Genomic DNA, 26,014 nt, shown 5'->3' with positions numbered 1-26,014 from the left:
GCGTGTGCGTGTGTGTTCATCTGTGTCATACCGTCAGCAGCAGACAGCGGTTCTCCTTCAGAGCACCCAGGAATCCCAGGAAGGACACGCAGGTGATGATGATGCCGCTGATCATCAGAATGTGAGCTAAGCTGAACTTGGCCAACGTCGGGGTGAGCGGTATCCTGGTGTTCACCATCAAGTACACGCCAAAACCCAGCACAGCCACTCCACACATCTGAGGGGAGAAACTGCGGTCAGGAAAAGACTGTTCAGGTACCTACCCCTGACATCACATCTCCTGGGTCAGGACTTACACAGTCCTCCCCAAGAGACAAGGTGACTGACTTTCCTAAAGGTCGCATTTACCCAAGAAGAGACAGAAGACCCCCTGATAGACTGTCACTGTAGCCTAGAGACTAACCCTCATCATTGGGGCAGAATAATCCCCAGGGTTGTGTCTGGAGAATGAGGCAGTCTACCCTCATTTCCTAGTTGAGGTAAAAGTTTGAAAAGTGTATACATGTTAACTGTGAAAAGAGTTGTTGTAGAGTATGTTCACTACTTATGGGCTGTGACATGAGAAAAATCTTATTTTATTGTTATCTGAAACAGAGACTTTAAGGACTAATGACACTGTGTAGTATTTTGTTTTTTGTTAAGGGAATGTCAAAAGTAAGGGGAGAGGAATATGTTGTGTATTGACATCTTAAGTTTGTCCCTCCCGGGATAAGGTCACGCCCTCCTGTGTGTTTACGTGATGCGTCACTGAGTGCAGTGTTATGATGGCGCCGAAAGACAATACACAGTATAACTCTCTCTGGTCTCCCGTGTCGTTCTTATTCATAATACATGAAGTATAACGAGTACACAATAGTTTTCACACTGGGTTTTAAGGGGGCTGGTTTAACCTGATATTTATTACGTAATAAATATCCAACCAGAAATGAAACACTGAGTCACATGCACACATGTTCAGCAGAAGTACTCCGCTCCTGCTCAGACCGTCTCCTGACGTCTCAGCCATCTCCCCTCAGTGTTGCCTTAGCAGTCAGCTTGTTTGCTAATCATGTACTGTCTGTTATCTGTCTGTGGATAAAGCAGTCCCGCATATGTCGTCCACTAACTTTCCCCAGGACCAGTCCACTAACTTTCCCCAGGACCAGTCCACTAACTTTCCCCAGGACCGGTTCACTAACTTTCCCCAGGACCGGTTCACTAACTTTCCCCAGGACCGGTTCACTAACTTTCCTCAGGACCGGTTCACTAACTTTCCTCAGGACCGGTTCACTAACTTTCCTCAGGACCGGTTCACTAACTTTCCTCAGGACCGGTTCACTAACTTTCCTCAGGACCAGTCCACTAACTTTCCTCAGGACCGGTTCACTAACTTTCCTCAGGACCGGTTCACTAACTTTCCTCAGGACCAGTCCACTAACTTTCCTCAGGACCGGTTCACTAACTTTCCTCAGGACCGGTTCACTAACTTTCCCCAGGACTGGTTCACTAACTTTCCTCAGGACCAGTCCACTAACTTTCCTCAGGACCGGTTCACTAACTTTCCTCAGGACCGGTTCACTAACTTTCCCCAGGACCGGTTCACTAACTTTCCTCAGGACCAGTCCACTAACTTTCCTCAAGACCGGTTCACTAACTTTCCTCAGGACCGGTTCACCAACTTTCCTCAGGACCAGTCCACTAACTTTCCTCAGGACCGGTTCACTAACTTTCCTCAGGACCGGTTCACTAACTTTCCTCAGGACCAGTCCACTAACTTATCCCAGGACCGGTTCACTAACTTTCCCCAGGACCGGTTCACTAACTTTCCCCAGGACCGGTTCACTAACTTTCCTCAGGACCAGTCCACTAACTTTCCTCAGGACCGGTTCACTAACTTTCCTCAGGACCGGTTCACTAACTTTCCTCAGGACCAGTCCACTAACTTTCCTCAGGACCGGTTCACTAACTTTCCTCAGGACCGGTTCACTAACTTTCCCCAGGACTGGTTCACTAACTTTCCCCAGGACCGGTTCACTAACTTTCCTCAGGACCGGTTCACTAACTTTCCCCAGGACCGGTTTAGTAACTTTCCCCAGGACCAGTTCACTAACTTTCCCCAAACAGCTCAGAGTTTAGACAAACAGCTCCGTCTGCCACCCGGAGCCGAGCTCCTCTGCGTGAACATACTACACTTGAGCCTCCTCTGCTCCGGGCGTCCCATGGTCCTGATGCTCCGGAGACCACGGAGTGATAAAACTAATAAATGATAGAAGTCCTGATTCTGAAGTATTTTGTGGCTCAGCACTCAGAGACCATTGTAAATGAATCATTTTCAGATTCTGGAGTTTTGATGTCTTTAGATTCAGAGTCAGACGGCTCAAACATGCAGGCTGTGAACTCTCTCTTGACCTGTCAATCAAAGAGTTAGGCCACGCCCACACACCTGTAAATTAAGCTGCTACTTTCTGCAGCTGGGAAACAGTCTGTTTATTGTCTAATTTTAGTGTTTCAACACACCAGTGAAGCAACAACAGACTGATTGACTCACAGCAAACAGAAAGACCTTTTCAGTATCTTGAAGTCAGGAGGACTTGACCCACTACGACCACTAAATACTAACTGAAGCTGTCTCTTCCTGTGGTCTCACTTAACGGTTAAACGCAGCCTTTTAGTTCCCTGAAAACATGTTCCTGTGCTCAAAGGTTCTCTAGACTGGAAACATGATTTACATACAAATACCACACTGACCTCTGATTTGGATTAAAGGTAAATATACGTACGAAACAGAGGAGGTTGGCGAGACACATTGTGTACTTTAAACACTTGAGGCAGCGTTGAGCCATTCTTCAATTCTTCTGTTCAGACCTGAAACAAAGAAATGAAACATCATTATTATAAATTATCCTGCGTGAAAAGCCAAAGCCAAAGAAGTAGTGAATCATTCCCTAAACTCAAGCCCATCTGTACCCTCCATTGGTTCCTGATTTACATGTTTCCAACATACAGAAAACTCTTCATTATAAAGTCCTTTAAAAAACTCAGGAAACAAACGGGTCGACTTTATTTCTCAAAAAGTGTTTCTGATTTATTTAATAAAACAGTTTCTTTAAATCTCACTGCTGCATGTTTTCTTATTGCATCAGACATAATGTTGATATCAATCATAGATACTAAAGCTCCTTTTTAACTGGTAAAATAAAAACACTTCATGTTTTGTAGTTACATGTGTCAGCAGTTCCTTTCTTCTGAGAGGAAATTGTGGTTGTAATTCTGCATATTTAATGTAACAATGACTTCTGCTTAAATTCAAACCTGTATATGAACAACAGTTTTTATATATTATTATTCTAATACATTTAATTCATAATCTAATTTTGATTAGTTGCAACTCTAATTATTGAGGCATGTCGTTTTCATATTGTTTTATATCCTTTTTATTTTTAGTGATAATAATAATCAAATTATAATAATGTAATATAATAATAATAATAACAATAATATTAATAATAACAATAATAATAATAATAATAATGATAATGATTATGATAATAACAACAATTCTTATTCTTATTAATATAGAATAGTACAATACTAATACTACCACAATGACTACTACTACTACTAATAATGATTAGTGTAATCACATAGTCATAAGATAAATAATAAGAAAAATAATAAGAAAATTGAAAGGTAAAAAAAGTAGAATAATAATATGAATAATAATATAAATAATAATAGATTTATAATAGAATAATAGAATATAAAATTAATAATGATAAAACTTGTACTACTAATAATAATTTCTAATAAAATAGTATAGTACACACAATTCTAGTACTACTACTGCTACTACTAAAAATAATAACAATAATAATAATAATAGTAATAATAATAATAATAATAATACAATTAACATAATATGATATAAAATAATAACACTACTACTACTACTACTACTAATAATAATAATAATAATAATAATAATAATAATGACAATAATAACAATAATAACAATAATAATAATAATAGTAATAATAATAATAATAATAATAATAATAATAATACAATTAACATAATATGATATAAAATAATAACACTACTACTACTACTACTACTACTACTACTACTAATAATAATAATAATAATAATAATAATAATAATAATGACAATAATAACAATAATAACAATAATAACAATAATAATTGTAATGAACCTAACTGTCATAAATGTGCATTTTTAATGTCACTAATTTTATGAATAGAAGTTGAAATATAGTAGTTGTTGTAGATATCCACTCCTCTTACATTACAAAGGTCATGAGTTATATATATTTCATGTAAGATGTTTTTTTTGCATTAGAATTACTCTGCACTGATATCGTCACATCCCCAGAGTCAATGTTCCAGTGAAGCATGAGTCATGATTAATGATGACCGTATTAAAGTAGGAGGAATCAGCTCTTCCTGTTGTGTCACCGTAAACAGATGATGAAGTCACTCTGACATAATGCAATGAGTTCCCCTCAGATCTGGGACGTCTCGTTCGATGGAAATTCACTATTTTTAATATAAGTGCTGAACAGAAGCTAATTTTGTGTTCATGTAATTGAAAACAGATATTTAAGAACAACGCCTGTTTGAGGAAGATCTGACTTTAACAGATTTTACATATTTTAAAAGTTTCCACATACTGTGGACCTCGACAGCTCACTTCTGTGTAATGTTTATGCAGCCTAGAGAAAAAAGTAGCAGGTTTTGATTAGTCAACGGGGGAATGAATGTGTGTCGGTGTGATGTACTCAGCAGTGGTGAGAACACAGGTGCTTGGTGTGTGTGTGTGTGTGTGTGTGTGTGTGTGTGTGTGTGTGTGTGTGTGTGTGTGTGTGTGTGTGTGTGTGGGCCTTCACACTAAAATAACTGCCATGGTCACACTGCAGGGGGTGAGGCTGACATATCTCACTTCCTGTTTCCTCTGAGTTTACACGCTCAGGGTACTTCAGTACTTTTTAAACTTCACATACAAACTCAAATATTTCAGAGTTTCTCCTGATGGTGATATTACTGAGGACACAAAACACAAAAACATAAAACAAATACTTCAAATGATAATATCATAAATATAACCAGAATTAAAAATGTTTCAAATTGTGAATTTATTAATAATAACTGGTATTTGTTGGCATGATGAAAAATGTTAGCTTAAGATGTTACATGTCATAACCTCTTACACATTGTATTTATTAATTCATTTATCAGGAGTTAGATAATTCACTTCCCCTTACATACGTTTAACTGACCATGTTTAAAGATACTTCACTGGATATATAGAAATGTCAACACACCTCTATGTGATAAAGAAGAGAGCAGAGCAGAATACTCTTTACACATCTCTTAAATGATGAAACTTGACAGTGAAAAATTGAACGCAGCTCTTACCTTTTTCAGGAGAATTACTGGTTTTCACAGTCTCGTCTGGTCTCGTCTCGACTTGTCTCGTGTCGTCTCGTCTCCGTGTCAGACTTGTGTTCACTGAACTTTGTAACTTGCACTTCCTCTTCTCATAGCTCTGCAGAGCAGGCATCACTTCACGGGGCTTTCGGCCCCTCCTTCTCACTTCCTCTTTATCAAGTTTAGCAACATGAAAAAGCTATGCAAGCTGGGTGTTTACCGACAACAACAGCAGCAAAGACAAAAAATGTGGGTGACACCTTTATTCAAAGACGCTCCTCTCTGAAACGGTCACAGCATGTCAAGACCTGCTGGTGTTAATTAGCTGACAGAGAATGAACCAGAGAAATCAACTTTATCAATGTGACTTTTATTTGAAGGCCAGATTTATTGACAAGCTGAGTAATCTCACTTCATGTGCCTCTAAAGAAGGTTGGATGAAACATCCAGACTTTTTGTGTGGACTGCTTGGATACTTGACCGGGGATGAACCCAGGTCATAGGTTGTTTTGGTGTTTTCAATCACACAGCCAGTCCCTGACTTGTGTCCAAATTGCTCCACAACACTCCACAGATCTGGATCCACAGCACGGGAGTCCTCTTCTGCTGTCTCCAGATTACACTTGATGGCACCTCTGCACCGCGGTCCATTTAAACCAAGGAGTTTAAAGTTTGCAGAAGCGAATGATCCGCAACACCCAACTCCAACAGTCTCACACCGGGCTCTGCAGCCGCTGGTGCACACTCAGCCAGGAGGATTTGGATCTCTTGTGTTAGTCGGCTCTTCAGGGGACAGTCAGTTCCAACAAGGGCTCTGGCTTGGTAGATTTTGATGTTGCTACCATGTTTACAGCATCGCCTTTCACTAATAACACTATCCATTCCACTAGAGAATTTTCTTTCTTCCTTTTATCTTTACTTCTTTTTTCTTCTGGTTCCAAATATGTTCTTATACTTGAGATGCTAAAGATAATGTGATATTCAAACTTTCACAATCAATCAATCAATCAATCAATCAATCAATCAATCAATCAATCAATCAATCAATCAATCAATCAATCAATCAATCAATCAAATCACAACAAACGTTATCTAAAGACACTTTTACAAACACAGCAGGTCTAGACCACTCTATGTCAAATTATTAACAGAGACCCAACACCAAGACAGGGTAAGACTCAGTCTGACCCCACCTTAATCCACCATGAGCATTGCACCTCACAGTATTTAGCTAGTTACAGCGGAGAGGAAAAACTTCCTTTAACAGGCAGAAACCTCGAACAGGACCAGACTCATGTTAGACACACATCTGCCTCGACCGAGTTGGGTCTGGAAAGAGGGATAGAGGGGAATAAGAGAGAGAGGGAGCGGTGATAGTGATGAGACGAGTAGTAGAAGCTGTTGCCGCTGGAGTCCAGCACGTCCGTATCAGCTGGAGTCTGGAACGTCCACAGCAGGAGGACGTCTACGGCAGCTCAGAGGAACCTACGAGACAAGGGAGCTCAGGGACTCCAGAAAGGTCTATGGTTAGTAACTTTAATGGGACAGGAAGAGTTAAAGTAAGTGATGAGGGGGTTTGTGGGGAAGGGGGTGAGATAGGATCCCAGTGTGTCAGTGCCCAAGTTCCCCCGGCAGTCTAAGCCTATAGTAGCATAATTAAGAGCTGGTCCAAGCCTGATCCAGCTCCACATACAGCTTTATCAAAAAGGAATGTTTGAAGCCTACTCTTAAAAGTAGAGAGGGGCCTGATAACTGAAGGTTCTACCTCCCATACTACTTTTAGAGACTTTAGGTATGACCAGCAGGCCTGCATGTTGGGAGAATCTCAAGGGATGGAAAACCTCTCTGAACACATTAGATAGTATATACTTTATTGACCCAAAGAGGGGATTTGCTGTGAGCAATAATTCAACACAATAGACCGTAGTCTCTGACATCATCTATTGTTTTCTGAAGATGAAGCTGTCGCCATATTGGAAACTCTCTCTATCTCCACCTAACTTTGGATCCATCAAGAAACATGCCAGGAGGTGGATCCAAGGTGGGCATTAAACTACTGTGTGCCCATCTGTCAGTCAACTCACCACAACCCGAATTATGGCTCACCCTACAGGTCCCCTTAATCCGCACGAGTTAGGAAGATCTGCTTTTAGCTTTGATGCTCCAGATACTTGGAATTTACTTCAGAAAAACTTTAAAGTAATACCAGTAAGACAATTCAGAGTTTTCATTTCTGATCTTATTGATTTCATTGTTTTTGCTTTAATATTGAACCCCTTACTGTAACTGTTTTAATGATTGTTTTTATTTATTTCATTCTCAAACTTTGTGCCCTTGCACCACCATATCCTTCTCTAATCCTTTATATATATTTATTTATTTGTAAACACTGATTGATTATTGTTGTCTGTCAGCACCGCTGCAAATGGGGGTTCTCCCTCACTGTGTTTTCTGAGGATTTAAATAAATAAAATGAGGATTATGCAAAGTATGCATGACTCTTGGGGCGACATTGGCCTAGCGGTCTAAGCGTTGCGCCCCATCTACAGAAGCTATATCACTTTCCGCAGAGGTCGCAGCCTCGACCATTTACTCCATTAATAATAATAATGATACTTTATTTATAGCACTTTTTAATACTGGTAACAAAGTGCTTCACAGTGGGCAATAAAAACAAGAAGTGCAAAAAAAATGAAGTGATAAAAATAAAATGAAGTAAAAACTTAAAAACATACAGACTTATTAAACAGACCCTTAAAATCAGAGTTTAAATTAAATAAAATCACACAATAAAAGCTTTCCTGTAAAAATGTGACATAAAACACGGGACTGACTCTGCAGGTCTGATCTCTTCTGGCAGGCTGTGAAGGAGTGAAGGAGACCTGCCCCCTTTAGTTTTCAGTTGGGTCCTTTGAACAGCTAGCAGAGCACTGCCAGAGGATATAGGGAGAAGATATATAGAGGGGGCAAGTCCATGTTGTGCTTTAAAGTCAATAAAAAATCTTAAAATCAATCCTAAAATCAACAGGCAGCCAGTCGAGATGATGTGGGCACATTTTTTGGTTCCTGTTAAAAGATGTACACTTCAGAATATCTGTATTAATATTTTGTTACAAAGAGCTATCATGATCTGCTCCAGTTTGAGTCCTACGTAGTGTCTCTGTGATATATCTCCAGGTTTTCATATTAACCTTGCAGAACATAGACTGTATCTTAAAAGTGCGGACACTTAGTTACATAAGCAATCCTGGTTTCATTACTTCTAATGTTCTTTTCCAAAAGTCTACTTTAAATCAATCAACCAACTTTATTTACATGCAGCATGGTCCAATATGCTTTACAACTATACGACTATCTGCAGAGAACGGAGAGGGAGCATGTGACAGGGAAAAAGAGTGAATTCTTAGTAAAAACATCACGTAATGAATAAAGAGAGGTTTGAGATCTTGAAGTTTCAGAGACCAGAGACTTGGTGGGACCCCACAGGTGCTGTGTTTAGACAAGCATGATACACGAGTGAAATACTCCCGGGACAGCGCGAGGCTGCTGATAAGAGCATGAGTATTCAAATCAGTATCACAATGTGAGAAGGGGAAGTTTCAGCTAGTTTCATGGCTCTCTGTATGAACCTGCTCCACTGTGTGTTGTATGACTTTCTCCTTGCACAATCCAGGCGAATCTTCAAAAATCTGAAAGGTTCAGGAAGCTCTTCTTTACTTCATTTATATTAAAAAGATAAACTTTTTATACATTCTAATATTCATGACGTATAAGATCATTTATATCAAGCCCTTTTGTGTTGATTTGAATGATTTTGAGTTACAGTTCAAATCCAGTATCTCAGTTTAGTAGAATATGATCCATCAAAACAAAGTACTTTTACCAAATCACAACAAACTTTATCCTCAGATTCTTTCCAAACAGAGCAGGTCTAGACCGTACTCTATGTTCTATTATGAACAAAGACCCAACATCAAGACAGGATCAGATCCAGTCCCATTTTACAGACAGGACTCAGTCTGTAAGATGGGATCAGTCTAACCCTAACCCTAACCAACCCTAATCATAGGGTTAGGGTTATGATTAGGGTTAGGGGTCATGACCTTAACCCTAATCATAACCCCTAACCCTAAGCCTAATCATAACCCTAAGCCTAACCCCAACCTTTTTTTTTTTTTTTTAAAGTTTAGTTTAGTTTATTCACACACATCATCACAAGTATACATCTATATCTATTCAGTAAACATTTCAAACCTTAACCTTAACCCTAGCCTGACCCTAATCCCAAAATTAAACCTAACCCTAACCGTAACAGTAACCCTAATCCTAACCCTAATCCTAACCCTAATCCTAACCATAAACCTAACCCGAGCCTAACCTGAACCCCATCGACTGTGGACAGGGTAAGACATCGGCTGTTCCAGTCCTGTCAAAAAAGTAGCTCAGTAGGGGGCCCCTGCTGAACGTGGGCCCTGGGGCGGACGCACCCTCTGCCCCTGTGGTCGCTCCTTTATCAAAAAGGAAAGTTTGAAGCCTACTCTTCAAAGTAGAGAGGGTGTCTGCCTCCCGGACCCTGACTGGTAGATGATTCCAAAGGAGAAGGGCCTGATAGCTGAAGGTTCTACCTCCCATACTACTTTTAGAGACTTTAGGTACAATGAGCAGGCCTGCATGATAGTAGTGTAGTGTTCTAGAGGGGTAACTGGGCACTATGAGCTCTTTAATTTACAATAAATGACAGTATCAGTTGCAGCAGGTTAATTTAAAACACAGAGGGAGTCGGCAGTCTGTGGCACCGCCATTTTGGGGGTCCCCGGTCTGAAGGTTAAGGAACCCCTGATTTAACTCATGACACCTGGACTCACAAACAGACACATTTGTTCGAAAGTGAAAACAAATAGTTTAATCTCACTTTAAAAATCCACAAAAACATTGAACTTCAGGACGTTTTCCATTCAGAAAGATCTGCTTTCACTACAGCGATTTTTACTCAACACTCAAATTAAATACTCTAAATAATTCTATATTATTTCACTTTTGAACATGTATGAAACTGAACACACGGTCCAGTTTGAAACACAACATCTCAAAGAACATACACATACATAGTGGTATCCCCAAAAACACAAAATCATGACCATCAGGATCATTCAGCATTAAAAACAAGGTGAGAACATCATGATAACACTTTTTAAATTAGAACACGTTTCCCTTTCTAGTCATTAAAACAATGAGACACGACTCCCACAGGAGCTCTGTGAACACACAGAACATAAGGCAGCTTTAAAAACAGCATCATGTTGCATTAAATGGCAGGTAGAGTTAGTGTAGTATCACTGTTAGGTAGTCCTGGGTCCTAATAATACTTCAGATTAATAAGGTAACTAAGTCTGTGAGTTTGTGAGTTTCATTACTGACAAAGACTTAAGGCACCTGAACGCACCATCTCACCTCCTTTATAACAAACATGGCATCAAAGGCAAATCTGAAAGATGATCACTTGTAACTTTTCTGATGGCAGAGCTGCAGAGCTGTGTTTAGTGAAACATTCAGGTTACTGACCCTGATGAAGCCACAGGGAAGGAAGAATTTAAAGTGATTTCTTTCTTGAGTTGAGTTAGTTCTCACAAATAGATCTGTGAAGCAGCAGACATGTGAGAGGTCCTAATTTGGAAAGCACACATGTAATAATAACTTTGTTTTGACTCAGGTCTGTTTATATCTCGTCTAATGGTCTGATTCATTACTGAGCCACAAACTGTCAGAGGTAACAACACTGCATTATTTCAAAATACTTCAAACTAGTGAGGACTAGTTTGTTCGGATGTCAGACGATTAAACTTTAGAGTCAGTCTTACTTTTGTTGACGTTTTAGAATATCAGTGAGACGCAAGCCGCAACCTCCGGTCTCAAAATATGAAGCCCATGTGGAAGTGTTATAAACTGCAGTTCATCGAGCGTCCACTAGAGGCTGACTGCAGAAACACCAGAAACCACATACACACCCATTCAAACAAGAGGATCTTTACATCAGAAATAAACATGTTTACAGCCTGGTTCAAAAACGGCTTTGGTGTACGTCGCTAATTTCTCTTATCAGCACACACAGTACGGGGGTGAATTTTTTTCTAACGCGCAATTCAGAAGATATTAAGATTACAAGTTTTTCCCATTTAAGGGCATGACTGACTTGATTGACAGGCGGAAACACATAGCTGTTGGCTAGGAGGCTCAAACCCCGCCTCTTTACCTCAAACCGACAATTGGCTTCAAAACAGCGCTCAGGAACAGATGGGTGACGTCACAGATACTACGTCCATATTTTATACAGTCTATGGTGAGACACTAACAAGGTTTGGATGGATGCCAAAACACTTTGCATTGCCACGAAAACACAGAATCCTTTCTCTGAGTCTGTTTAGAAATACATTCATGATGTACGTCTAAAGTGAGCGTGAAACATTTATACAAAAATAAATTAAAGAAATCACAGTTCACAGGAAACATACCTATGGTGTGCAGAAATCCCTTCATCATCATCATCATCATCATCATCATCATCATCATCATCATCATCATCATGTGTTGAGTAGAAACATACGTAGTCATGTGCATGTACACTACCAGTCAAAAGTTTGGACACACCTTCTCATTCAATGGTTTTTATTTATTCTGATTATTTTCAACATTGTAGATTAAAACTGAAGACATCAAAACTATGAAATAATCTGGTTTTGCCATAATCTGGATTACAACAGTAGTCAAATAGGACTATCCATTGTGTACTAACCCTACCTCTGAACAACACAACTGATGGTCTCAAACACATTAAGAAGGCAAGTCATTCTACAAATGAACTCTTGACAAGGCTCATGTTCATTAGAAACCATTCCAGGAGACCACTTCATGAAGCAGACTGAGAGAATACCAAGAGTGTGCAAAGCTGTCATGAAGGAAAAAGGGGGCTACTTTACAGAATCTAAAATATAAAACAGATTCTGCTTTGTTTAACACTTTTTAGTGAATAAAATAATTCCATATGTTCTTTCATAGTTTTGATGTCTTCAGTATTAATCTACAGTGTTTATAATCATTATAATAAATACAAACCCTTGAATGAGAAGGTGTTTCCAAACTTTAGACTGGTAGTGTATGTGTGTGTATGTTGTTCTTGTATCTGAACATAAGGAGCTTAATAGAATCACAGGAACAAGTCGAGTCGTTGTTGTGCTGAGTAGATAATGTGTCTGATCTGGATGTTTCCTGTCTAACATCAAACAGATACAGACGTGCTCAATGTTCAGCCAAATCAGTCTTTAAATAATAAAAACAATTAAATTAACCTTTAACTTTTTAAAATAGTGGTATACAAAGTGTAAGCTTATATTGTAACTTAATAAGTTGCAGAAGTTCTCCGTGTATCAGAGCGTATTATGTCGGGAAGCAGCAAAGACCTGATCCAGAAAGGAGTCCTGCATATTATTAAAGATGACTTTCATGTTGTGTGATGTTGAAACACGATGAAGAAACACATCTCTTTAAGATTTGTTGTTTTTCCATTGCTCAACTGGAACAAGAGCTCCTCTAGAGATTTCACTTGTGTGTGGAACAAGCAATAAAATGCCCTCTACTGAATCCTTTAATCTGTGATTTTTCCCTTAGAGAGTGATTCTTAGTTTCCCCTGATTTTAAACACACCTTTCAGACGCAGGGTGTTACAGTAAGAACTCTTTCTGTGGGTAAACTGTTTAAACCACTAAAATGTGCAAAGTCCAGGAAACCACCATACACAGCGGAGCTCCTCACTCCTTTTTGTGCTTGAGGGTTTGAGCCCGCTGAATCCAGACTCAGTGAGAGTCCTGCTGAAGTGTCTGCACAGAGCTGACTCTGACAGTGCAGGCTGCATGTTTGTAATGCATTCATGATACAGGGGGTAGCAGCATGGCGGCAGTGAAATGTGTGCTGCAGACACAGTCAGTAGCTCTGTAAGGTAGTGGATGTCATGGTGGAGAGTTTTTGGAAGAATTGGGTTGACGTCGAACTCGGATTTGAATTTCATCGTCCTGTAAAAACAGAAAAGAGGAGTAGTGAACTTTATCTGATGACATCAGGACGATGCAGTGTTTGTGTTTTGGTAATGATGACGTTGTTTAGAACAAAAAGCTCTTTATTGTGATTTAATACATACGGTCTCTGCTGTGTCTGCGGTCTCCTCTCCCTCTGTGTATTCACTCCCCGCATTGAACGCCTCAAAGTCAGACAGAGCGCTTTCCACCGCGTCCTCATCGTAGTCCGTCTGGTATTCATCAGAGAGTCCCTCTGGAGGGATACAAGAATCAGAATCAGAAATACAGTAGTTGAGGTGGTTCGTAATGTCAGCAGTTCACCGGTTACTCACCATCAACCAAGGCGTGCTTGACAGGCTCGATTCTGGACACGATCTCTGCCAGGTCAGTGAAGGAGGCGTTGGGACAGGTGACCACCTGAAACACACAATGAGGACTTAACAGCAGCTTCAGTTTATTTTTACCTTGTTTGATTTTATATATACGACACATATCATGTGTCATCAGTAAAACAATATGTAGAATCAAACGTACAGGAGCAGTGATGTTTGTCTGTGCAAGAAACTGAGCTTAAGATTAAGAAAGAAGCTGTGTTCATGCCTCGATTTACACAAACCACGTCTTAGAGGAAGAAGTGACATACATTCAATATCGAGTGTCAGCAAAAGATGAATCATACATGCTATGATCAATCCTTTGCTGACCACAAGAAGAGATGACTTCACGTCCGCTGTTTCTATTTCCTGAGTTCTATCAGCCCAATAATTCAAGATGCGACGACAGGTATTCATAAAAAAAATGAAAATATACCGGAGTGTCTACCCTTAAGGCGTTTTTCAACCAGTGGAACTTTACCCTGAACCACGTGCGTTTTGACCGGTGGACCCAGGGTCTAAATTTAGTTCAGGGTAGATAATCTCCCCCCTAAAAAGCCCCTGCTAGGGGGGTAGTACTTTTCAAAGGTCCCGGGGCTTTCGGGGGGCAGGGCCTGAACGTGTCTGATTGGTAGATTAACCTCAGTGTTTTTATTCCTCCCTCCGTCCACAATAACATCACACACATCTGTGATTCACTTGATTTCTCTTTCTTTCATTAGTCTTTATTTGTTCTATCTTTTTTGTATGTGTGTGTACTTTTCAAAAGAAGAAGCTGTGATTCTCTTGATTTAGCAGCTTGTAACAGTAGTCTTCTCTCAGTCCACCGTGAATGCGTCTCTCCCGGTGTTCCGGTTTTAAAAGTGACCCTGTAAACTGGAGACCTTCAGCTGAACGTGTCAGTGTTTGTGGAGTTTACACAGCTGTTGAAACACAGAGGGAGTTCCTGGGAATGCAAACTAGTTTAGTTTTTATTAAGATTTCAAAATATCCTCATCAGATATTTAATGATCGTCTAAAGACGTTTATGAGGGATGCATCCGGCTGAAAGTCTCCAGTTAACAGGGTCGCTGTTTAAACCAAAACACCGGCTGATCTCTGCCACGGCTTTTTGAGTTCAAAAGGATTTTAAAGCCGTGTTGAAACGTCTTTGCTACTCGCGCTTATCTCCTCTCACGTGTTGATTCAGTGAATCCATCTGTGATGAAATATAGCACCATCTAAAACAGACCAGCTGAGTCTCTTCATGCTAACAGGCTAACTGTTGTGTTGCTCATAATGATACCTGCCTGTCCGTCTGCTTCTATGGTGTCATCTGTGATGAATCGCATTCCTCTTTGTTTTACTGCCCTCTACTGGTCTGGTGGTGTAGTGCATTTACTTTTTCTTTCTCCATACGTCACTGGCCTGATTTACACATTACCCGGAACTTCAGCCCGCCGTCAAAACACAGACAACAATGGGGACACAGGAACCTTTTAGTTCAGGGGAAAGTAGTTCTGGGGGCCAAAAGACCCGGAACTCTTGGTCCAAATGCACCTTTAAATGCATCATGTCTGCATAAAATCTATAGAAATCTGCTTTGACATGTTCAGTCTGTGTCAGTGGTGGTGTCTGTAGTTCTCACTTACATGTCCAGTCTTTGTCTTGTGGAACTCCTCCTGATGTCTGTCCTTCAGCATGCTGTCCACCACGCCGCTGCGCTGCCACACGTCAAACAAGGTCTTCCCGTGCTGGTATCCCACCTCCTGCAGCCGCAGTGAAGAAAGGTAAGAGTGACATCAACCCCTTCAGAGAGAGATGAGGTGAACAACATCGAGAGGTCAAGAGGTAACTCACAGCGATCTCGTCAAATTTGCCAAACTCCAGAGTGCCATAGTGATCGATGGGCGGCCGGATGTACTCGCAGTATTCACACTCTTTGACCACCTCCAGCTGACGCACGCAGCAGACGTAGGCCAGCCGGGTCTGGATCTCTGCCATGTTCAGGACCTGGAGGGTAGAATCAGTTCAAGTTTCTCCAGATTTCATGATTCTTTTATAGATTAGTGATAAAGATGGATTTATATGTCTCACTTTAATTTTGTTTCTGCACATTTTTAATGACATGAAAGCTTACTTTGACTTTCTCCGCCAGAGGATTGAAGCGTTTCCACAGCAGCCACCAGCCGTTCAGAGAGTCACCGTAGTTTGTCAGGTTGGTTTCATCACGACTTCCTACATCGATAGCGATCACAACCTTGGCCCCCATGGAGCGAGCCACATCAGCTGAAATTAAGAGGAGGAAACATTCATTCCAGGTCTCATGACTCAACATTTCAAACCTTAGTATGAACCCTGACGTCTGACTGGAGCTTAAAAATGCAAGGTTTTTGTTTGCAATAGAATCCATTACTTTCTTACTGATCTTCCAGGTGTGTAAGATGCTTGATTCAGATTGGTCAAACCCCCTTTACAACGGTTATTAATTGTCACTAACATGAGTAACACAAGAGACAAACTGATCCAAATCTGTAACATAAATCAATTTAAATCAATAAAATAATCTTTAATCAATCACAGCTGGGTAATAAATGGGATAATGTATGGTTAGTAGATGGTTTATGGGGTTTTGTCTAACACTGTCGAGTTCTATTTCTACCTCCACATTAATCATTACTCAAACACTCAAGGATTCCCAATGATGCAGAGCAGCAGGGTTTCTGAAAGTTTAACACCCACAGTGTGGATGTCATTATCTCAAACTTTGTTTGTTATTGAGGTTAAGATTTGTGCCATTAAAGAAAAAAACTCTTTTTTTGGGGGTCAATTGGACCCCATTTAATGACTAACATCATTTGTTTGGCTTCATATTTCATGACTTTTCCTAATTTAATGGGGACAACTGGGAAAACCTCAAATTTAAATGTTGATATGATCCAATTTCCTGTAAAAAAAAATGTAGGCATCAGTGTTCCTTGGGGTCAATTTGACCCCAGGCTGTTTTAGCTGTATATAAGATAAGTAATATCAACATTTTACACATTTTTTTTGGTGATTTAGGATGATATTGAGGTCACTATGACCAAGGGCACTTCCGCATGTGACTGCAGGAGCTGGGATCGAACTGTCAACCTTTAGACTGAGATATAATATTTCTAGCCTCCATGTCTCTAAAGACATTTAGTGATGTGTCCTGTGTCAGACGTTTTGATAACATAGAAACAAGGCAGGGCCGATGAGAGCATGATAAACTCCCAGCAGTTTGAGCAGAAACATAAAGTACCTGACACATATACCAGGGTAACAATCAGTTTCTGGAGGTTTAAATTGCTGGGGTCAAATTGACCCAAAGGATAAAAGATGTTCAAGTACATTTGAGGGAGGACACGTTTGTCTGCCTGTTGAGCTCCAGAAGAAGCTGTCAGAGAAATAGTATAGTAATAGAAAGTTTCCTCCTTGGTGCAGTTTCACAGAGATAGACTTCACATGATTCTGTGTAGATGTCTCCACTACAGATCTACGTAGATGATCCGGACTACAACTGAACACTTGGAGTACTTTGTCCTACAGATTATAACGTCACACCATCAGTGTTTCTCACCGGGCAGGTTGTTGATGTATCCTCCGTCCATGAGTAAGTGTCCGTCTTTGGGATCACAGAGAGGCGGCAGGTAACCAGACAGTGACATGCTGGCTCGTACGTATCGCCACAATGAACCTGAGAGGGAGAGTGAGTGTAGAGTTAACACATGAACTCATCAGTAATTACTTCAGGACTTTCTTCAGTCACAGAGATTTACATCAACACTTTAGTTTTGTAGTCAGTAAACAGTTAGCATGTCATGAGCAGGGGTGCATCTCACTCGGCTGGAAGTGAAGCTTTCAGCAGTGTGACTGCCCCCTGGTGGCTGGCTGCAGTATAGGTCAAAAACTCTGTCTCCTCCATTCATTTGAATGGGGGCAGCAGTCACATTTTAAAAATAAATACACGTGGTACGAATGTTTCTCCTCTCTGTATGCTGTGGTGATATGTAGTTAGTATTTGACTGTTTTGTGTTCAAGGCCTCTTTTTCCTGAAAAGTTTAGTTTTTCGTTAGTTATTAGAGGTTAAAAAACGGGGTTTTACTTCCTGTTTCCTTTGATTCACAGCCGCCGTAGAGGGAAACTTCAAAGACACACAGTGTCTTATGATGCTACGCTGTAGGGCCGAGCTTGTTACAGTGGCTTCACAGGCTCTGGCTGCACAATGGCGGCGCCCAGGAGCGAGATTTTTTGGCTTCAGAACCGTACAACGGGAAGAGGCGGAGCAACGCTGTCCATTTTTATTTACAGTCTATAGTCATGAGTAGTTTTATTTAGGATGTGTGTTCCTGGTATTTTCCTCTGAATTTTCTTCAGCTGTATCTGACTGAAGCACTTGAAACTAGGGATGCACCGAAAATTAAGCCACGGAGAATGTTGTGATGATGAAAGCAAAAACCGCGGCCAGTACGTGCTTGACTGGATAAGGGCCAACATGTCTGCAGACGTTCTTCCTTTAACTGCAGCACTAAAGCGTCTTCTAAGCAAAGAGGTTGAGATGGACCACGGAGTGAAAACAGTGAAAAGTACACTCTTAAGGCTGATTTATACTTCTGCGTTGAATCGACGGCGTAGCCTACGCCGTAGGTCCGCGTAGCTCCCATACCTACGCAGAGGCCTATGCACGTAACTGACGTGCACCTCCTCCAAAATGTAACTCCGCGTAGAGCCGACGCGGACCGCAAGCTCTGTGATTGGTCCGCTCGACGGCTTTGTCTTTCCCGCATTCACAGCACTTCCGGGATCCCGGACATCGGCCACACATCGGCCGTGTATTTCATCTCCTCCTCTCTATTCTTCATGTAATCATGTCTGTATGATAAACAGCAACATGTATCAGCTGTAGATTAACAGAACACGCTCTGAATCGATGTGGAAAAGTAAACAGAGAGCGTAGCAGGACCGGAAGCAGGCGACCGGCTATCAGAGAGACCACACTGCCCTCAGGCGTTTCGGAGGAGAATTGCTGCGCGACACGGACACATCGACGCACAAGTATGTGGGGCTCATGTCCCCGTCAGCCCCTGCTGCGTAGGGGAGACGCAGAAGTATAAATCAGCCTTTAGAGTCTGTCAGCACACGTTCCACTGAGATCCATTCAGATCCTCTGCACTTCATCACGACGGTACTTGATCCGCGTTATAAAGATCATTACTTGGATGTGGGAATAAAGCAGCACACAGGAAATGATCCAGGCTGCAATGGGTGTGGTGAACCCGCTTGCCTTGTTTTAGTGAGGTTAGTACAGTCAGAGCCAGAAATGCAATGGTACTAATAATTGGCATAATGATTTATTTCTGTGTTTCTGTTTTTGGCCTTGGTTTCCTCAATTTTGGTTTTCGGTTTCAGCCGAGAATTTTCATTTCCGTGCATCCCTACTTGAAACATACAAACAAGTGACTCCAAACTTTAGTCAAAACAAAGACGAAAGTTGCTCAGACCGTCAGTGTGAACCCTCATGGAGGAAGCTGTGATGTCTGTAGTGATGTTGAAGTATGGCAGCCACAGGTCCTGAAAAAAAGAGAGGCGGAAAAAGAAGGAAAAGAAATCAAGTACACTGTTTTCACTGAAAACACTTTCATTTGTAAAACTCTGAACTTCTGTAGTTATCGTTGTGTAAATAAATGGCTATGTGCTCAAAATTAAAGAGTGTAACTCTGAACTTAAAAGGTAATTTTAAAACCTTAGCACTGTTTTTACATATTTAGGTTCCTTACTGCCTCTCGACTTTGGAACGACCTCCCTGAGGAGATAAGTCAGAGTCAGTGACATCTTTTAGATCTCTTCTGAAAACCCATTTTTACTGACTTGCTTTTATGTAACTTCATCCTTCTAACTGTTACTACTTCTATTTTATTATTATTTTTTGTTTTTATCCAACAAATTCATTTGTTTACATTTAATTTGATTATTTATTGTTTTATAATTTACTTTCCATTTATTATTTTAAAGTTCCTAATTTATACTTTTCACTTTTTCTAATTTTCTCGATGTGATGTCATCCTCTTATTCTGAAAACCTCTCTTATTGTCTTTTTAATGCTTTTATTAACTTATCCATTTTTATTTATTCATTTATTTTTAAGTATTTTTTTTTTTATGTATCTTTGAAAACCCTCTTAAAGGTGACACATCATGCAAAATGGACTTTTTAATGGTTCTCTACCTGAAATATGTTTCCCTGGCATGTCTACAAACCCCCCAAGAATGAAAAAAATCCATTCTGCCCCTGTTCTGATTTCTCCACCTTTCTGTAAATGTGTGTGAAACCAGCCGTTTCAGACTTCAGTGTTTTTGTTACGTAACAACAATATCCGGTCTGTCACGGAGTCAGAGCTCGGAGCTTGTTCAGCCCATAGACTGTATAAAATAATACTGAACCCCTCCTCTGTTTTTCATTCCCTGCACAAATGTGTGCTAACAAGGAGCTTAGGAGGGAGGCATGCTAGTTGTAGGCTGTCTTAATAAACACAAAGGTTGGTTTTACTCCCCACGTCTGCAGATTTGAAGATCTAGTGGATGATTTTTATTTATCACTGATAAGTGCTAGCGCTAGTTAGCATAGCCACATAGCTACATGCTCGTAGCTGTGTACCAAGACACACGTCGACATACTGACAAATAAAACAACAAGAAACACTAAATCTGTGACCAATGGTTCAGAAAGGTCCTGCTGCAGGCGCCTCTCCGTCAGGATCAGATTCTGGATCAGATTCAGAGGGTTGAAGTAACGTGATCTCTGAGCAGCCGTGTATATTCAGCCAACATGTAAACATTAGATCAACATGCTGGAGAGCCGAGGCACATCCACTTCCTGAGGGGGCGTGGTCAGAGAGAAAACAGAGTGTTCTGAGTAGGACTGAAGAAGAGGGTTCTTCAGGCAGACCAAAATCTGATTTCAAAGTGTTTTTTTGAGCATAAACTTTAAAGACATGTTTTGGGGACCTCTTAGACCAATATATATTGATGAAAAAAGCGTGATATGTCACCTTTAAACAATGATTTATTGGTCTATTGTCACACCACTTCATTCTGTTTAATTTATTCTTTTTAACCTCACCATGTATTCTGTTTTGTTAAAATTCTTCCTCTCTGTCTGTCAAAAGGTTTACTTTGTTATTTGAACCATGCTTTGTTTGTCAAAGCACTTTGTAAACATCTGTTTTTAAAGGTGCTGTATGAATAAAGTTCTTCTTCTTCTTCTTATTATTATTATTATTAGTGACTTAAAGGAACATCCTCTCTTTTATGTTATGAGGTTCTTACAGTAAAAATCTAAGAGTGGAAAAAATCAACCTGTTAAGTCATTTGCACCGATCCCCTCTCCTGCCTCACTGCTGAACTCTGATTTCCGTTGTAAATACACGTACCTCTATCTGTTTCCCCTTGAAGACAGAGCTGATGCCGGAGTTAAAGGAAGCTCCAGAGAACATGGAGGTGACGGGGTAGGTCAGGTCCAGGATCTTCTTGAAATAAGAGGTCATATCCTGAGAAAGGAGAGCAATAAAGAGGGAGCATGAGAAGAAAAACAAACTACAACATCTCTGGAAACATTAAGAGAATGACTTTAATATCTGAGCAGCCCTGAATGACCTGTTACTATAATAATACAGACAGATATCAAACTGCTTTTTCCAACCACTCTCAACACACCATGGACCACTCTCGAGCCCGGACCCTCATGCGACTGTTGCTCTTCTCCTCCGCGTACAGCGCTCCCATAAAGGAGCCGATGGATGTGCCCCCCACCAAGTCTACTGGGATCCCTGCCTCGTTCAGCGCCCGAATGATCCCGACCTGAGAGCAGCCCCTGAAAGAGACAGACCTCCGTCAAATAACATCAGAAATATCGTGTGACATCAATGCTCCTATAACAGATTTTAATCAACACATATTTATCTTCTTACAAGTAATCAAAAGGATCAAAAAAGGGAATTTCTGTCATTCGAAATGTTTGCCTCTTTGTTTTTATTACATACTTGGTGTCTAAATGACAAGTGGGTACAAAGAGTTTTGGGATTATCTCCAGTAAACCACGTCAGCAGGAGCTACAAGATGAGCTGAAATGGCTGCAATCTTCAGGTCAAATGCACCTTAAAGTGCATTCACTGTACGAGCTTGGTCCTTATTTCAACGATCCTAAATGTACAGTCTGGAGTGCAAGGGGATCAGGGCGTGTCTGACCACATATTGCTAGTTAAATGGTGCACAAGAAAGGTGCTAAGTGAGGCGTCAGGTACTACAACGTGAATCAAACAATCCCTGTGTCTCTTCTCATTCCCTTTAAGAACCAGGTGTGTCTGCAGGCATGCGTGCTGCTGCTCACACAGAGGATTTCAGCCCTTCTACTTTATTACAGGCAAACGCTGACACATTTAACTTCTCTCCTAAAATTGTTCCCCTAAGAAAGCAGAACGAACACACAGGTCATCATATCAGTTACATCGAGGCAGAGATTGACGGATGTGTACTTTACACACGAGACAACAACGTAACTGAAGCATAACATTTTCTGGTACGGTTTTAGAATGGTTCAACTCTTATTTTAATAAGAAGGTTCTGTGTGTCTGTAAATAATTATGTTTCTGGTTTTACTGAGGTGAAGTATGGTGTGCCTCAGGGGTCGGTTTTGGGTCCGATTTTATTTTCCTTGTATATGCTCCCCCTGGGGCACATCATAAGCAAGCATGGTGTTTTATTTCATTTGTATGCAGATGATTCACAGTTAACCTGCCCATCAGACACACAGACCCTGGCATGCTGAGTTCACTGAACAATTGCTTTTCAGAAATAAAGAGCTGGATGTCAAGAAACTTTTTACAATTAAACTCAAACAAGACAGAGATGATTTTAATCGGACCACCACTCATGACCAAGCAGTTACTGCCATCTGCTGGTCAAATGGCGAACCACATAAAACCTGCTGCAAAGAATCTTGGCGTCTGGTTTGACAGCAATTTAACATTTGAACATCATATCACAAAACTTGTACAGTCGTGTTTTTACCACCTCAGAAACATTTCTAAAATTCTGTCCGTTTTAACTTTTAAAGACACAGAGGTGATTTCACATGCTTTTATCTCATCACGCCTGGACTACTGTAACAGTCTTTTTAGCAGCCTGAACAACAAATCCCTTGATCGTCTCCAGACTGTACAGAACTCAGCTGCCAGGGTTTTAACCAGAACCAGAAAATTCTCCGGTTTTAGCTTCCTTGCACTGGCTCCCTGTATGTTTTAGGATTGATTTTAAGATTTTACTGATTACTTTTAAAGACCTGCATGGTCTGTTATGTATTTTAAAATATGTTTTATTTCTTTATCTTGACTTGTGTGTTTTTATGACCTGCCTGTTTTATTTTGCTGCCCATGTAAAGCACTTTGTAACCTGGTTTTGAAAGGTGCTCTATAAATAAAATTATTATTGTAATTATTTAAAACCTCGCAAGGTTTCTGCCTGTTAAAGGAAGTTTGTCCTTGCCACTGTAACTTGCTAAATGCTGCAAAGTGCTCTGCTCATGGTGGATTAAGATGAGGTCAGACTGAGTCCTGTCTGTAAGATGGGACTGGATCTGATCCGGTCTTGATGTTGGGTCTTTGTTAATAATAGAACATAGAGTACGGTCTAGACCTGCTCTGTTTGGAAAGGGTCTGAGGAGAACAGTGTTGGGATTTTCAAACTTTCAAGAATTGCTTTCTTAAAAATTCAGACTCAATGGACAAAATGACAAAACTAGTCACAAACTTTACAAACGAGTCAATCTGTAAAGTTTTGATCTGAAATAAAACACTACATGACTTTAAAAGGTGCGTTTGCCCCAGAGGAATATGTTGCAGCTATTTCAGCTCGTCTCTTTGTTGCGGGCTGAAGCAATCTATTGGAACATTTCTAAAACTCTTTGCACACATGCTTTAATTACATCTCCAAGTCTTCATAAACTGGCTCAGATTCTGTTTTAATGACTTGTTTTAAATCGTACAATGGAAGTAAAGTGTTGCTGAGACACACAGACAGGTGGGACTAACCACACAAACACACTCAAATAATGGAGGCTATGAGGTGATGAGTGGCAGTCACAGGACTATCAGGGGTCTCCAGTCAAAGCTGATGAGATTACAGTCCCTACCTTGTCTGCGCTCCATGAGAAGCCAGAGCAGTGAGGGAAAGAGACGGATCAATCAGAGTGAAAACAATCAGATATCACTGTCTTATAAAGATGAACACATTTGAAGATTCAAGCTGTCGTACCGATAGTTTCCTGCTTTGTATCGATGACTAATAAATGACTACAAAAAAGATATCAACTTTCCAAAGCTGTGCCCTTGTTTCAGGTCTTGATTGCAGGTTTTTATTAATGCTCCTATGGGATAAGTCAAACAATGTGTGCCCAGTATGTTAGTATATAAAACTGCAGTACCTGGCACCGCCTCCACCCAGCACCAGAGCGATGCTGTTCCCCGTCAGGATCCTGGCCAGACGAGAGAAGTCAGAGTGACGGTCGGGACCCTTCTCAAACACACGCTGGTACAACTCTCTCTGAAAACGACAAACACACGAAGGAATGAAGCGCTTGTTCTCCAGGTTATGATCTTAAGATGAAGAGACTTGGAGATGTCGGGTACCAGCTTGGGTAAACTCCTCCTGGAGAACACTCTGCGGGGACACGACAGGTGATGGTGTCTGGAGATCCAGCTCCGCATGTTCAGCCACTCCGCCGTCCCTTTAGGAGGCGGGCCGTCCTCTTTGTGCAGCAGGACCAGCTGCTTCTGAGCACGCACCGCACTGCCCTCCAACATGCGCTCCAACTACAGGGGAGAGAAGGAAGCAGCTAGCTCCACTCAGTTTGTTGTGGTAATGCGATGCAAAGACAACAGATGGAGAAACAGGGCTGATCCTAATCCTGATGTTACAAAGAACTAGCTATCGTGTTGTTTATCTTCTTTCTCACTTTTCCCTGACTGTGGTTTTGAGACCTGCGAGGTTTTATCACTCCCTGTCAATCTAAAGTAAACTCTGAGGTCATATCCTTCATCAAACAGACTTGACATTGACTTGTTGACATTCACAGAACAGAGATGGTTTCATATTCCTCTCCTCTGCCTTGCCTCTTAAACATCCGGTGTGCGTTCAGCTAAAGGAAACCTGGAGCAGCTGAACAGGTTTGAATGTGTTGACACTGACCTCGCCCACAGTCGGCTCCCTCTCTCCCAGTCCCACGATGATGATGCAGTCTGCCTGTCGGATGCAGCGCTGCGTCCAGGGTGTGAGGGTGGAGTCGGACTGGTAGAGGACGATACGGTGGATGTCCTCCTGCTGCCCGAGCCAACTGGACAGACGGTACTCGTGGACACTTTGAAAGACAGTTTGACATGTTACATGTTTACAGTCAATCAGACTTCTTTCAAAGTAAACAATCTTTTGTTCATGAAGGATCAAACTTTGGAACTAAATGACGGCTGTATTTTGGTGACCATTGATAAACAAAACTCAACACAAACATTTTGCATTAAATATTTCTTCCTGTTTTATGACTCAATCAAATATCTCTGGGTCTGTTCAGAGAATCTTATTGTTGAGTAAGGTTAAGGTTCCAAACTGAGAGAAACGACCAGGCAGTCTGTGTGTCGTCAGTGAATTCACCAAATGATAACAGAAGAAGCTTCAATGCTTCTTTTATTATCTCTTTTTGTGATATCCCACAATTCTTTGCATCAACAATTTTCAAAGTGATGCATCTCTTAGACGTACATGAATTAAATAATTAACATTTTGTTAAACTCATGATTCATGAGGGTAATATGAGAGGAGGAGAAGCAGACGATTCAAAGTTCTTTAACTCCAACTTCCCATTAATGAATCAATTAATAATTCAAAGAGTACTTGTGTCGTTACTTTCATGTCATACAAAAGAATGCATGTAGAGTTAAACCACTGCAGAGATGAAGTGGGATTATTGCTGTTTGATGACGTTGATGACGCCCACAGAAGAAGTAGGATTGCTTGAATCATAATGGAAATGAATAAATACATTTATACATTTTTATCTTAATGGTGGTGTTTATTTGCAGTTCATTGTGCTTTACACA

At 40.7% G+C, this 26,014-nt stretch overlaps 2 protein-coding genes across 2 annotated transcripts in view; both read right to left on the bottom strand.

Annotated features, from left to right (window-relative positions):
• zgc:64051 (leukocyte surface antigen CD53) overlaps positions 1 to 5,514 on the bottom strand; it is a 9,883-nt gene extending 4,369 nt beyond the window's left edge. The window contains exons 1-3 of the mRNA XM_034691741.1: positions 5,415 to 5,514; positions 2,760 to 2,844; positions 32 to 217 (exon numbers count right to left, since the gene is read on the bottom strand). Of these exons, the coding sequence (XP_034547632.1) occupies positions 32 to 217; positions 2,760 to 2,822 (249 nt within the window). The 5' untranslated portion in view covers positions 2,823 to 2,844; positions 5,415 to 5,514. The remainder of the gene's footprint in view (positions 1 to 31; positions 218 to 2,759; positions 2,845 to 5,414) is intronic.
• A 4,800-nt stretch (positions 5,515 to 10,314) lies between these two features.
• pnpla7b (patatin-like phospholipase domain containing 7b) overlaps positions 10,315 to 26,014 on the bottom strand; it is a 40,987-nt gene continuing 25,287 nt past the window's right edge. The window contains exons 23-35 of the mRNA XM_034692731.1: positions 25,110 to 25,278; positions 24,551 to 24,733; positions 24,346 to 24,464; positions 21,582 to 21,738; positions 21,299 to 21,415; positions 19,371 to 19,440; positions 17,450 to 17,566; positions 15,986 to 16,134; positions 15,706 to 15,858; positions 15,498 to 15,614; positions 13,825 to 13,909; positions 13,615 to 13,745; positions 10,315 to 13,489 (exon numbers count right to left, since the gene is read on the bottom strand). Of these exons, the coding sequence (XP_034548622.1) occupies positions 13,427 to 13,489; positions 13,615 to 13,745; positions 13,825 to 13,909; positions 15,498 to 15,614; positions 15,706 to 15,858; positions 15,986 to 16,134; positions 17,450 to 17,566; positions 19,371 to 19,440; positions 21,299 to 21,415; positions 21,582 to 21,738; positions 24,346 to 24,464; positions 24,551 to 24,733; positions 25,110 to 25,278 (1,630 nt within the window). The 3' untranslated portion in view covers positions 10,315 to 13,426. The remainder of the gene's footprint in view (positions 13,490 to 13,614; positions 13,746 to 13,824; positions 13,910 to 15,497; positions 15,615 to 15,705; positions 15,859 to 15,985; positions 16,135 to 17,449; positions 17,567 to 19,370; positions 19,441 to 21,298; positions 21,416 to 21,581; positions 21,739 to 24,345; positions 24,465 to 24,550; positions 24,734 to 25,109; positions 25,279 to 26,014) is intronic.

The sequence above is a fragment of the Notolabrus celidotus genome, chromosome 9 (assembly GCF_009762535.1).
Source record: "Notolabrus celidotus isolate fNotCel1 chromosome 9, fNotCel1.pri, whole genome shotgun sequence".
Classification (NCBI taxonomy): domain Eukaryota; kingdom Metazoa; phylum Chordata; class Actinopteri; order Labriformes; family Labridae; genus Notolabrus; species Notolabrus celidotus.
The sequence above is the reverse complement of the archived record's forward strand: the minus strand, read 5'-3'. Positions and strand labels throughout refer to the sequence as shown.